The sequence below is a fragment of the Bombus vancouverensis genome, chromosome 8 (assembly GCF_051014615.1).
Source record: "Bombus vancouverensis nearcticus chromosome 8, iyBomVanc1_principal, whole genome shotgun sequence".
NCBI lineage: Eukaryota > Metazoa > Arthropoda > Insecta > Hymenoptera > Apidae > Bombus > Bombus vancouverensis.
Genome location: NC_134918.1, coordinates 17,505,260 through 17,518,835, shown reverse-complemented (window position 1 = coordinate 17,518,835; position 13,576 = coordinate 17,505,260). Strand labels below are relative to the sequence as shown.

The 13,576-nt window shown below is 34.1% G+C and overlaps 1 protein-coding gene across 2 annotated transcripts; it reads left to right on the top strand.

Annotated features, from left to right (window-relative positions):
• The first annotated feature begins 1,593 nt into the window (after nucleotides 1-1,593).
• On the top strand, nucleotides 1,594-12,808 carry LManII (Lysosomal alpha-mannosidase II). Of its 2 annotated transcripts, none has more exons than XM_033339528.2 (17): nucleotides 1,594-1,752; nucleotides 4,317-4,419; nucleotides 4,535-4,616; nucleotides 4,722-4,907; nucleotides 5,102-5,307; nucleotides 5,413-5,549; nucleotides 6,934-7,067; nucleotides 7,930-8,143; nucleotides 8,624-8,820; nucleotides 9,034-9,230; nucleotides 10,075-10,271; nucleotides 10,778-10,991; nucleotides 11,063-11,180; nucleotides 11,314-11,590; nucleotides 11,793-12,038; nucleotides 12,140-12,289; nucleotides 12,438-12,808. In XM_033339528.2, exons 1-17 carry the CDS (start codon nucleotides 1,645-1,647, stop codon nucleotides 12,666-12,668), a joined length of 2,997 nt encoding a protein of 998 aa, XP_033195419.2. In that variant the 5' UTR covers nucleotides 1,594-1,644; the 3' UTR covers nucleotides 12,669-12,808. The 2 variants fall into 2 exon arrangements, with proteins under 2 accessions (XP_033195419.2, XP_033195420.2); XM_033339529.2 differs by lacking the exon at nucleotides 6,934-7,067 and adding an exon at nucleotides 6,669-6,802.
• The last annotated feature ends 768 nt before the right edge of the window (nucleotides 12,809-13,576 follow it).

The following is a 13,576-nucleotide window of genomic DNA, read 5'->3' as shown; positions in this document are numbered from 1 at the left end:
ATTGTATGCTCGTTGTAACGATAGCTACGCTGATTTTTGCATAAGCTCAATTGGGACGAACGTTACTGGTAACGCTGCAATTAATTATAGTACTATTTATAACATTTATTATTGACAGCATGCATGTATCTGAAAGATAAGATACACGTATAGCGATACATTTAAATTTATTCCTATACACGTATAAAATTGTTTATTCTTAATACGGGAAATTTTATAAGAGTCGTAAGATACCGAAAAATATGACAAGACGAAGAAACAGAACATCAAAATTGACTAAATTTGAAGCGTAAATTCATATACGTAGTAATAAATATGTACGTATATAGTACCATTTCCACTCAGCTTTTCTAGATCGTGTTGTTACAGCTTACTATGGTAATTTTACAATTTTTGTCCCTCTTTTATCTCGCTGATCTACATACAGTAAGTTGTTTCTAGTACATTTGCACAATTGTACGCTAATGGCAATGAACGAAGCAAAGTTTTCAAGTTTTAATTAATTTTGCAAAAAGGAGTAAGCTACTAAGGAGTTGAAAAATCCGTGGTACCAATATTAAGACTCGAAATAACATATTGTACTGCAGAACACTTTATTATCTATTATATATATGTATTATATATATTATATTTATGTTTATCTTTATCCTCGTGGATTAGATCTGTTGGTCGTTATTACATTAAATATTGTTAGATAACGAAACACGATATGATATGTATGCGCGATGCGAATCTATAATTTTCAAACGAAGACGAACACTTAATCGAACACGAAAATATTCTGTTTATCGTTCTTTAGCTAGTAAACACTTGAAGCATCCACGACTTTTATATGACAGATTATTTGTACTTCACTTTTTTCATAATAACTATATACCATTCCTTTATGGGGATAAGACAACGTAGAACTAAAATATCCAACAACGGATACTAAATATGCCGCGTTATATTTACGGGTATAATGAAAAGTATCGTTTAAGAGGCAACGCGATTACAGGAAAATAATTTATGGATAACCGAAAAGAAAATTTTAGAAACCACAACTTGGAAATGTTCTTTTCAATCTAAAATTACGCGTACTTCGATATTTGTGCACTCGTAGCACCACTCGTGGTACACTCATGCACCAGACAAGCAACTTATTGTACGAATCAAACAAGTACTTACGGTATTTGTACGCTTGCATGGTAAAAGAGATTTCTTCTTTGAATACTTGTTAAACACTAGCAACAAGTTTCCTTGCAACATTTCTATTACAATAAACGATTACATTGTACTTTCTTAACGTAATAAAGCATATAGAAATAGCACTTGAACGAATCTTTCGTTCTGTGAATCGATCCGACTGCGAACAAAGTTTACTTTACATTATATTGATATAGAACTGTATTGCGCTCCTGCATCATTTATTTATTGCTACGTAAACGTAACACAGATAGTAGCTGGAAAAGCTGAGACTCGTTGGATATTTTCGTTGTTTTATATGTGTGTAGAAGCCGGCAAACGATCGGCAGTAGCAGACTATGTATCTCGTATGTTTGACGCAATCGCAGTAACGGCAGCGTAGAGAAACGATATAAATAGAAGAAGAGTGGACGATTATTTCATTAGTTGTGACTGCAAGCATCCAGCGACGTGTCGATTATGTCGTGGTCCGAATTCTTGCTACCACTGATCTCGCTTTTGTTATTGTCCGTCCACGGCGATGCAGCTAGGATTCCAAGAACAGTTACTGAAACCTGCGGTTACGAGGTACACACGAAACGAATTCTTTATTTCAAGTTCTCTTCGAGCCGATAGAACAATGGTCTATTCGGTTTCTCAGTCTTCCTTTCCGAACGTTGAGAGAAATTTTATCTTGCACTATCTCGAACATATATTAAAAGCACCGGTTGAATCTAGAAAAACGTACAAATACCTCATACTCGTATGTGTGCACTCGTTACACGTTCTTTCTGAAATATTACGATTAACTATGCGTATAACATCATGTCTACTGTATATTACCACATAGAGAATAGCAATCAACCGGAGAAAGCGGATCCGTTCGAGTTTCAGGAACGTACATATCCGCGATAAAATAATTCTGCACGTGTCATACAAGAATATTTAAGAATCCTGTTAGATTATGTTACATGCAAGTTATTATCGTATTTGAAGAAATGATTATAAATTTTCCTATGAGAAGGTAACGTCTATGAAATATTACAGTTTTTAATTTAAAGCGGTTGTTACGTTTCGAGAAACGGATCGCAACGAATTGTCACGTTACTATCTCGATTCTGTGTTTACACTCAGCTTGAAAAATAGCTATTATTCCCAGTGTAAGAATAAATAACAAACTGCCCCCCGAGCAGTTTGACAGGTACAGTGTGTTCCTTCGCATAAGAATCGAACGGCGTGAAGTTTTAATAAAAGAATCTTCTTAGAAACGAATAGCAGGAATGGAATAGCGTTGTTGTGTGCTTTTGGTATCGTTTATTTATGTTCTAAGTAACGCAACGCGTTTCATGACGAAGGTAATAGGATGAAAAAATCAACTATTTTAGAAACGGTCAATTTTGGGATAAACGCACCTTCGTACTTTTGAATATACTCGGAATTCGCTATTGCATCAAGATCAAGCGTAAAAAGTTGGATATTTCATTAAAAAAAACAAAATTGATCTCTACCTCTTCTACGAATCCACTTGTCAAGAAACCATTATTACCAGATGTATAGAATTCGTGGGACACACCGTATATCAACGTCGAATAAAAGTCACTTTATTCTGACTATTATGTTCATTAATTTATATATAATAATTTGTAAGCTTGGCATCTTTTAACTTGAATGAATTTTGTTCGGTATCCCATTTTGTATAGTAACCCATTCGAATTACAGGTAAAGTTAGGTATATGTGTAATGTAAGGTACACAAGCATCGTACACTCCGTTTTGTGTTGCAATTACGTACACTTATCGGAACGCAAAAGTTGAAAATGTGAAACAATTTAGAATCGTAAAAATCGGGACAGGGATTGATATTATTGATAAAAAGAAACATATTGCAAAGAAGTCCTAAATCCATAGATATTATGATAATGTAGAGGTTATTTATATGTATGGCAGGATATTGTATTAATATTTGGCTGAAAACTGAAACTCTGTAGACGAATGCTATATCTTTTAATATGTTATATGCTCTGTTCAGTAATTTAATTATGTAAAAACAAAATATCAGATTATTGTTAGTTTTAGTTTTACGAATGGAAGAAGAGAATTTTCTGAATATTTTTATGCAATCTATTGTACTAAAATTCGATCGGTTTTGATTGATTGGTCAAAAATGATTTTGCAATATGTTGTATCTAAATTGAATATTTCCACTGATCGATGATAGTAGTCTTATCGAAGTTTAATGTTCCAATTGAAATCACTGAAATAAAATATTCTTTATCTAATACGATATACGCAAGTAGTTTATTATCGAATTATGCAAACACTTTGGAAGCTAGTCATTAAACATATTGCCAGAAAAAATATACATAGGACGTTCGATAAGTTTCTTTTTTTCTGTTGACAGGAATGTTCTATGAACTGAAGTTAATCACAGATCGATCGACAGTAAACTGCGATATCAAAAGTCACGCTTATTTAAATAATACCGTGTAACTTTCCCTATTCAGTGCTATTATGTATATAGTGACACCCAAACAAATTCAGTCACTTTTATCTTTTTATCTGATAAATTTCTCCGATTAAATAAAAAATTTCTCCGATAAAAAATCCGATAACCTGCTTAGAAAGTCGTTCTTATATGTGATAACACGTCGTTCATGTTGTGGATCGGTTTGTTCTTCGACTTATCTCTATTGGATCAAATCGTTTGATCACCGCCATTTGGTGCTCATCTAAAATTTTGTATAATGTTTTCTTTGGAATAAATCCTATTATATGACATAATTTAAAATAATGATACAAAAATATAATATAAGATAAGAATAATCCAACATGTTGTAACGCATCAATTAGAAAATTATAAACATTGTAAAATTTGAGCTGTTTTTTGAAAAATTTACTGATAAAACACAGAGAATAACGTGGAACTAACACGTTATATTTAATCTTTAATTCCTTGTATTTTATTAAAGATTTTCATTAAGGATTTAATACTTCAGAACGTATTTTATCGTGACATATCTCTAGATGGAAAGTTGAGGCAGTAGCAAACTTTCTATAGTTGCATAAGATTATTATTATTATTATTATATTGAGATATTGTTTAGAGAATAAGATGCAACGGTATAACATAATTCAGATTCTTGTTCGTTACAGGCGTGTCCTGTGGCAGATCCAAAGAAATTAAATATTCATCTGGTTGCTCATACTCATGACGACGTTGGTTGGTTAAAAACAGTCGACCAGTATTACTTTGGAAGTAAGTACTTTGAAAAAGATCAGCGCACCATCGCGTTACGATTAATTATAGTTATAGGGTATTTATTAAACGAGCCATCGAATGTTATCTTTTTGTTTATTTTTCTTAAACAAAGGTAACTCAAGAACTCAGAAAGCAGGAGTACAGTATATTCTAGACAGCGTCATTCAAGCGTTGCTGGCTAATCCTGAAAGAAAGTAATTACCACAGTTTTACTACGTTAATTTGTTAAACGATAATTAATTAGCGCATAAATTATTCGTCAATTATCGATAAAATCTCGTATGTACTTATTTTATCAGGTTTATTTATGTGGAGACTTCTTTCTTGTGGAAATGGTGGTTGCGTCAAAACGACAAGGTGAAAGAAGATGTGCGAAGTTTAATCGATCAAGGCAGATTAGAGATTATCGGTGGTGGATGGAGCATGAACGACGAGGCAGTCACTCACTATCACTCCCTTGTCGATCAATATACTTGGGGTTTCAGGTAATTTGACTTAGGATTCCAGCGCTAATTTTTATTCCTCTTCTCATAGTTTATACGCAGAAACGAAACGATTAAACAAGTTCCACGAAATTAGCGACAAGGCGAAGTGCCTTTCCAGCGAGTGCACCCTTTTTTACGTTATTCGGTTCGATTGCCATCGTTTTTAAGTTCTCCAATTTTTCTAACCTGTCTAGACGTCTTAACGATACCTTTGGAAGATGTGCCACGCCACGTATAGGATGGCAGATAGATCCTTTCGGCCATTCCAGAGAACAAGCATCTTTATTCGCCCAATTAGGATTCGATGGGATGTTCTTCGGTCGTCTCGATTATCAAGACAAGAACAAACGACTCAAGGACAAGACGATGGAATTCATTTGGAAAGGAAGTCCAAATCTAGGTAATGACTGGAACATCAATTTCAAATTTAGGAAACGTACTTTTAGCGATCACACGTGTGATAATCACTCGAAGACATAAATTCAACGCGTACGCTTTGTTACAGGAGCTCGTGCAAACTTGTTCACGGTTGCCTTGTACAACACGTATTCTCCACCACCTGGTTTTTGTTACGATATTTTGTGCAACGACGAACCAATAAACGATGATCCTGATAGTCCGGATTACAACGTCAAAGAGAGGGTACGTGTCATTTGTAGCGGTGTTTTCCAATCTTTCCCGAGTCGCGACTTCCTCTTTTAGCCGTTTAAATAACCTGTAACCTCATCCACTCGGATTAGCGCAGAAAAAAGCATTTTTAATAGGTTAAAGAATGCGTTAAAAATATATTTAACAACTTGACCAACCATATTGTAACTGGCAAGTACAGAAAATCTTCAAACCGAGAAACCTCTTTGGAAGTCGCGACCCGAAGATTGGTGATCCAGGATTTATAATTCATTTTCGAATCATTCTTTGTAAACTAACGCTTAAAGTCGAGTTCAAAGTAAAAATTAATCCGTTTATGCGTTTCGTTAAGTTTGTTATTCGCATGCTTCCTATTAATATCGTGGTGTTCGGTGTGCAAGGAATTCGGTTAAGTTGGAGTTAGGTTTTTTTTCTATTCTATAGCTTCCATTCTATAGCTTTTATAGTTTCTAAGAAAATTACATTCGTTGCTATAAAATAACGCAGCTTGCTTGCGAAAGCCTCTATTATTTATTTATTAACTATCGATAAGCCTACGATACACGTATTTGTCTGATTATAGGCCATATCAAATAATCTCTTTCGCGTTACACAGAAATGAAAGAGGATTTCTGCTTATAAAAAGCGTATTTGAGATTGCTGTCGTGCCAAGTAGCTTAAAAATACCATATAGGAAGTTGTACAAATTTTTATAACGTTTATAACGTTAGTATATACATGTGCACTGTAAAAGTCATTTTGCCCGTTTAGAAATGCAAATAATCAACGATGAACGATTTAAGAAGATCATTTTTCCTCATTTAAAAGAACAATTTACAAGAAATGATTCGAAAATCCAGAAAACACGTACGTACATCGACCTTGTACTTCCTTCCTTCCTACTAACTCTGTCAAAGTAAACTTTAGATTTTTAACATACATACGTTTCTTGTTGCTAACAACAATGCTAAAGTTGTAATTTTAGCGAATTGCTTGTTCCGTCAATGTCCTTAAGGCGTATTTTAATAGCGTGTTATCGTTCGATCTGAGCTCGATCGTTACGTCTCGATCATATTTCGAACGAACAGCTTTGACTCGTTTTTTTAACTGATATCAGTGTCTCTTGTAAAACAGATCGATATATTTTTGCAATACGTGGCTCGCCAAGCTGATGTATATCGTACAAATAACGTCGTATTAACAATGGGCGGAGATTTCACTTATCAGCAAGCGGAGATGTACTTCGCTAATATGGACAAACTAATAAGGTAGCTTCAAACTATTATTTTCGTTTCACGTACACAAAGAGTATAGAAGGAAAAGGATAGGAAAGGTCTTATCATTCTAATCATTTTGAATGTATTATGTTGGAAAGTAAAGTACATTGCGATATTAACAGGTTGAACAATTAGTGCGTTACGCGTATCGCCAAGCAACTTCCTACAACACTAATAACGTTATCTTTACGATGGGCGAAGATTTTAATTATCAACACGCTGAAATGTGGTTCACTAATTTGGATAGGTTGATCAGGTAAAATATAATCGATAACGTTCGACGCTTGCTTTGAAGATATTCTGTTGTAATATATTTATATACAGGGTGTCGAAATAGGTCGGGAGAAAATATACACTACGTATTAACGAGGTGAAACAGGTAAAAGAAGATAATATAAACTTATGTCGGAGAATACTGCGTCGAAGAATTATGAGAGTTGAAAGTTGTTTTTAAGACTCGTACAGAATCGCAGACAGACACAAATTTATTTACTGTTACGTATTTCTACAATAGTTGGAATATTCGAAAGAATTTGACGATCGTTAATTCGACGACTGCCTGTATCCCTGCAGAAGGAAGAAATTTCCAGCATTTGTTATAATTGCGTAGTAAAACAACTGATACAAATTTTTCAACATAAGTTTATGCGAACTTTTTTTACGTACATATTTCATGTACATACTTATGTTATGTACATCGTTTCGAATGATCGATTGGAGAAATTTGATGAAATAATTTAGAATTAATGAAATACATTTTTTTAACAAAAATTTAACGAAATCAATTTGTTGAAATTAAACGTGTAACGAAAACGCAATTTGAACATTGTGTGGTATATTAGCATCTTTCTCATTTATGTACCTGAAAAAATTAAACTTTGAAATTGCGCAATATTTATGGAACATCCTGATACATGTAATAGAAATTACGATTTACGATACGTTTAGACAAGATATTTTATTGATCTTATTATTTTTCTTTACAAATGTAGATAAAATTATCGAGACCAGAATTAAGTAGATATTTGTAGCGACAGTTACGACAACCAAATAATTTTGATACTTTCGATATTTGCAATAGCGATATTCCACTACTTTTGTCGTTTTGTATTTCGTAGATACGTAAAGGAAGAAAAAGGATCCGAAGTGAATATATTTTATTCGACGCCATCGTGTTATTTGAAAGCAGTAAACGATGCAAAACTTCAGTGGTCGACGAAAAGCGATGACTTCTTCCCTTACGCGAGTGATCCGCATTCGTATTGGACCGGCTACTTCTCCTCCAGACCGGCGATCAAATTCTTCGAAAGAATGGGAAACAATCTGTTGCAGGTAAAAATTGCATTCGTCTCGAAGAATTTGCAGTAACCTCGCATCGATGTTTTTCCACACATTCGAGACTATCAAATCTTATTATACGAGTATGTGGAACGATCTTGCGAAGCCACCACATTTTCAAGATCTCGACGACTCTGATTGTAGAACCCACTGGTTCGTTACTTTCGATCAATTTTCGTTTTCACGTGTCTTATCCTACTAATCTTTTCTCTTTTTGTACGATTTCCGCGATGGAACAGCGTTGAATAGAGGACGAACCCACATTAACTTTCTACCAAATATTCATGCAAAACCTAAGGTTCGTGAATTTTATTTACGTTCGCTGTGAGCCTAAATTCGTGGTAGAAGTAAACTCAAGCATATTCTATGACTCGTAGCAAAACGAAAAATCGAGAATAACGAAGTTGCGTTTGGAGGCTTGGTTCAGAAAGAAATAGAATCTGAAAGCCTGTGAAAATTATATTTCCATTCCAGATATCCAAACAGTTATCTGTATTGACAAGGTTGGAGGGTTACGAAAAGCAATTGGAACATTTTAGAGAAGCTATGGGTGTAATGCAACATCATGATGCCGTTACTGGAACCGAAAAACAACTAGTTGCCTACGATTATGCGCGTATATTGTACGATGGTATGCAACAAGGAACGAACATTGCTGCTGACGCCATAAGGTAATGCGTCTCTTTTAACGATTTCCACGTTTTTCAATGTTTTTTGGATTAGTATCTTACGTGATCCATCGTTTCTCGGATTAAGCGTTTTCTTGATAATGCTGGTCGATAATCACACATCTGTATGTATAGCCTGGAATGAATTCATTCGGAGAAATGTATAATTAAATTGAATAATTAAATATCTTTTTTCTATCATCGTTCATTCCACAGAAAATGGAGATCAACCGGAAATTCGAATTTTGCACCAGAACAAATGCACACGTGCATGCAATTGAATATTAGTACGTGCTTGTACACAGAAGACAAAGACTTCGTCCTAGCAATTTACAATCCCTTGAGCCAGAAAGTGGTATCACCGATTCGCGTACCCGTTCAGAATGGCAAATACAACGTCATCGATCTTGCAGGTACGCATTTTACAATATCAGATTCGCCGGTAAGTTCTGTCCATTTTCTGATCCACAGAGTTCACAAACATAAAACCATTATTACGTAATAACGATAAAGAATTATCTAAAACTTTCTCATAAATCCTTTTTTATTAGGAGCTTCTTCGTTGTGTTGTTTTGGCTATCTCAAGAGCAGAGATTAGGAATCTAAATTGAAAAATTGTTAATTGCTAATTCGTTACTACTGATTAATTGATTATTATCAATTTAATATTGCCGGTCGATTGACTACAACATATTCCAAATGATCACTATCGATCGATCGACACCTGTCTAAGAATTGTAAACACTACGATATTATCATCTTCAAACAGTTTTTTTGAATATGAAATTTTCCAAATCTTCTGATGATTATCTTCGTTCTTTGATAATCGCGCAGCAGTCAAATTATTGGCATTAATTTCACATGCAGCGTCTCAAGGAAGTGCTAAGTTATATAACTGCTGCTGGATATCGATGTTACGTATAAAAAATTTGTTCACGAGAAGAGCTACAAATTAACTTTCATACTACATCTGTAGTATACTATTTTATTTGCTTGCAACGATATTATCGCACGCTATTATTATTATATCGTTATTTTAGTACAGTCACACATTTAGTTTCTCGTAAACCAGTAATATTTCGGTTACAGAAGATTAAAAGATTCGATATAAACGTATTCGTTAATTTTTGATAAATAAGGAACGCTAAAATTGGATTACCTGCAGTTAACAAACGTTAAACGTAATATTTATGATTTTAAATTGTTGCAATGAAAATTTGAAATTAAATATTATATAATATTTCATTTTCTTTCAAGATGGAAACGAACTTACTTCGCAAATAGTTCCTATCCCTAATTCTGTACGTGAAATACCGGGAAGGAAAAGCACTTCAACGCACGAGCTCGTATTCCTTGCATCGTTACCACCTTTGGGCTATAAGACCTACACGGTCAAGAGAAGTTCAGAAAATATAAGTCCACAAGTGGTCACAGCAAACTCTATTGGTAACGAGGTATTAATTTATGAGAATTTACGAGACTGATATTTAACTCATTTGCAACGAACGACGTATTACTGCGTCAAAGACTCGAAATTCATCTTCACATTTTTCAATCGTTTCATTATTACCGGTATTCTGGTACAATGGAAGACGAAAGAATTTATAGAGTTGGTTTATTACAGAAATAAAATAAAAAATATTTTCTATATTGTCAAATATATTCAAATATATGTAATTGTACAGATTGTACAGATTTCGTTCGAAGCCTATATTATCCGCGCTCGGTAAATCGCAGATAGTTATCTGTCGAAAAGGGAAGTCCCTGTAACGCTAATTATAACTCATTCACTAAGTAATAGCACAATATGAATGTTCTTGCCTCTCGATCTATATCGAAATTGCATTAACAATTTTCAAGGGAATTTCATTCGTTGATTAATCAAGACAGCACGTTGCATTTGAAACCATTTGATTCATCCTAATAGAAATAATTATAAGATGGTAATACTTTTTTTTAGTTTTATAACGTATCCGTCGATGAGTACGGTCAGGTTGTGGTAGAGTGGAAAAAACAAAAAGATATGGAACTGACTCAATCGTTTCATTATTACGATGCAATGGAGGGAAATAACGAGGAATTTAGAAATAGATCTTCGGGTGCATACATATTCAGACCAAAGAACGCATCCGCTAGAAATTTCGTGAACTCTGCTTCTTACGAAGTACACACAGGTAATGATTTGACAACAGATGCGTTGGAACACTGAAATTTGATTGACAAATCAGATTCGTTTTCGTTATAGGTCCATTAGTGGAAGAAATTCATCAGTGTGTCACTGATTGGATATGTCAGGTAATCCGAGTTTATAGTGGAATGGAATACGTTGAATTTGACTGGCTCGTTGGACCAATACCTGTTAAGTAAGTAAATCGTAAATATGCGAAGAGATACTTAAAAATATTCGGCATATCGGTTTGTTAGACCGAGAAAACATTATCTAGCATAAGCTTTTTAATTTCAAAAATAGGTAATAACAATGGAATACGATTTTAGGGATAGGATCGGCAAAGAGATAGTAACGAGATATTACAGTAACTTAAATTCTTCTGGAGAATTTTATACCGACAGTAATGGTCGCGAAATGTTGAAACGGAAGAGAAATTACCGACCAACGTGGAATCTGGAACTAGAAGAGCCAGTATCTGGCAACTATTATCCCGTTACCTCGAAAATTTCCTTGAAGGACGATGAGAAGCTTCTCAAACTTAGCTTACTAACAGATCGAGCAGAAGGTGGAACTAGTATGAGGGATGGAGAAATTGAAATGATGGTAATATTAATTACTTCATATTTTAAAATAAGAAGATGCTAATAAATTATTGTCCGTAGAATGTTATAGCGATATTCTATGCAAATACAAAATTCAAGCGTCGTATTGATACGTAGTACGTTGAAAACGTAGACGTTACATACATATAAACTAATATCTAAACTAATAAACATTTATGCATTTGCATGTGGATATGTCATAGATTCATAGAAGACTTTTAAAAGACGACGCATTCGGTGTAGGGGAAGCTCTCAATGAATTTGCATTTGGTGAAGGTTTGGTAGTCAGAGGTTCTCATTACATCATCGGAGGTAGCATACGAGATCTAGACGAACTTGCAGTGAAAGAGAAAACTCTGGCGCGTCAATTATTGCTTCGTCCATGGACCTTTATTCAATCTATCGAAAAAAATTCTTCAGCACCCACACCACATGTACCTAACTCCCAAGTAAGTATCATTCTATATCAGTATGCGACGAATGCAGAGTTAAAAATTATATAGGATACATCAAAAGTCATTAACAATATTAAAATATCTTTTGTTTCTAGGGTACAGGTCTTGCTAAATCATTACCACAAAATGTTCAGATCTTAACTTTGGAACCATGGAAAGACGGCTCTGTTTTACTGAGGTTGGAACACATTTTCGAATTAGGCGAAACTGCCAGGCTATCGAAGCCTGTGGAAGTTAATATTCAGGTATTTACAAATTTTCACCGGTCCTTTACGCTTACTTTTTATACACCCTGTGCGTATTATTCGATCGGACACGATATAGTGTCATTTATATATTAGTATACTCATTAGTATCAATTTATTCATATCCATTATCGGTCTGTTACAACAGGATCTATTTACAACTTTCACGATTGTATCCATCAAGGAGACTACATTAGGTGGCAATCAATGGATCGATGATATGAATCGTTTAAAATGGGAATCCGAAACAAACGATGTTCTCCAAACGGAAGAACACTTATCTCATCCTGTTGAAATTAAAGAAGGTGTGATAAATGTACTTTTAGAACCATTTGAGATACGAACATTTATCGTTGAAATAGCACCACGATATCTATAAGTTGAAAATTAACAATTTATTGCCATTAAGCATTAAGAACATTTAAATTCGTTAAATGTAACGTATAATGCAATGGTGATCACGTAATTATAATTGTATTGGGAAAAAAATATAACAAATACAAATTTTTCATCTTTCAATTTATGTATATCTATCTCGAACATGTTCCTGCCTCTTAAGACTAGAATTATTTTTATAATTAAACTTATTATATGACTTGTTCTAGACACGAACGAGTTATTTTTACCAAGATCAAAAACCTATCCCATCCATATATGATGTTAATAGAGATTTAATTCTTTTATTTCAAGCAAATAGAATACATTATGCGACAAACCAGCAATAAAATCATTTGCACGATAATTTGTTGGTATCCCTCGCTATTTACGGGTTTTCGTTCCATTAGGAATCAGAATAGAAGCGTTGACTGAGACATGCGGTTACCTATCTTTTCGCTTGAGAGTGTAAATAAAATTGAAATTACGTCATAAAGATAATGCATAGGGTTATTTTCATTTTCTAAGCCCTAAACGAATATCCTCGCTAGATTACTAAGCTATAGTTTCATCAGAAGTATTTGAGTGATATTCCTTGTTAGTACATCCTAGTTATACTTGTTCTATAATCAGCACTCCGATGCGTAATATTGCGTCTAGCATCCGGCTAATTGTCATAAACTATCATTTAGAAATTTAAGCTTTGGATAAAGAAATGTTTTCATTCATTTCCTTACATAAAAAATGTGTTGTTATTTCTGTATTCAGAGGTAGGATCACAATAGCTATTATTTTATTCTTTGGATAAATCTATCACACCGTTCTGAGCAAAAAAACCTTTATTGCGCTTTCTTACATGGACTAGGAATAGACACAAAGAAACATCTTAAACCTATCGATTAAATATATCGA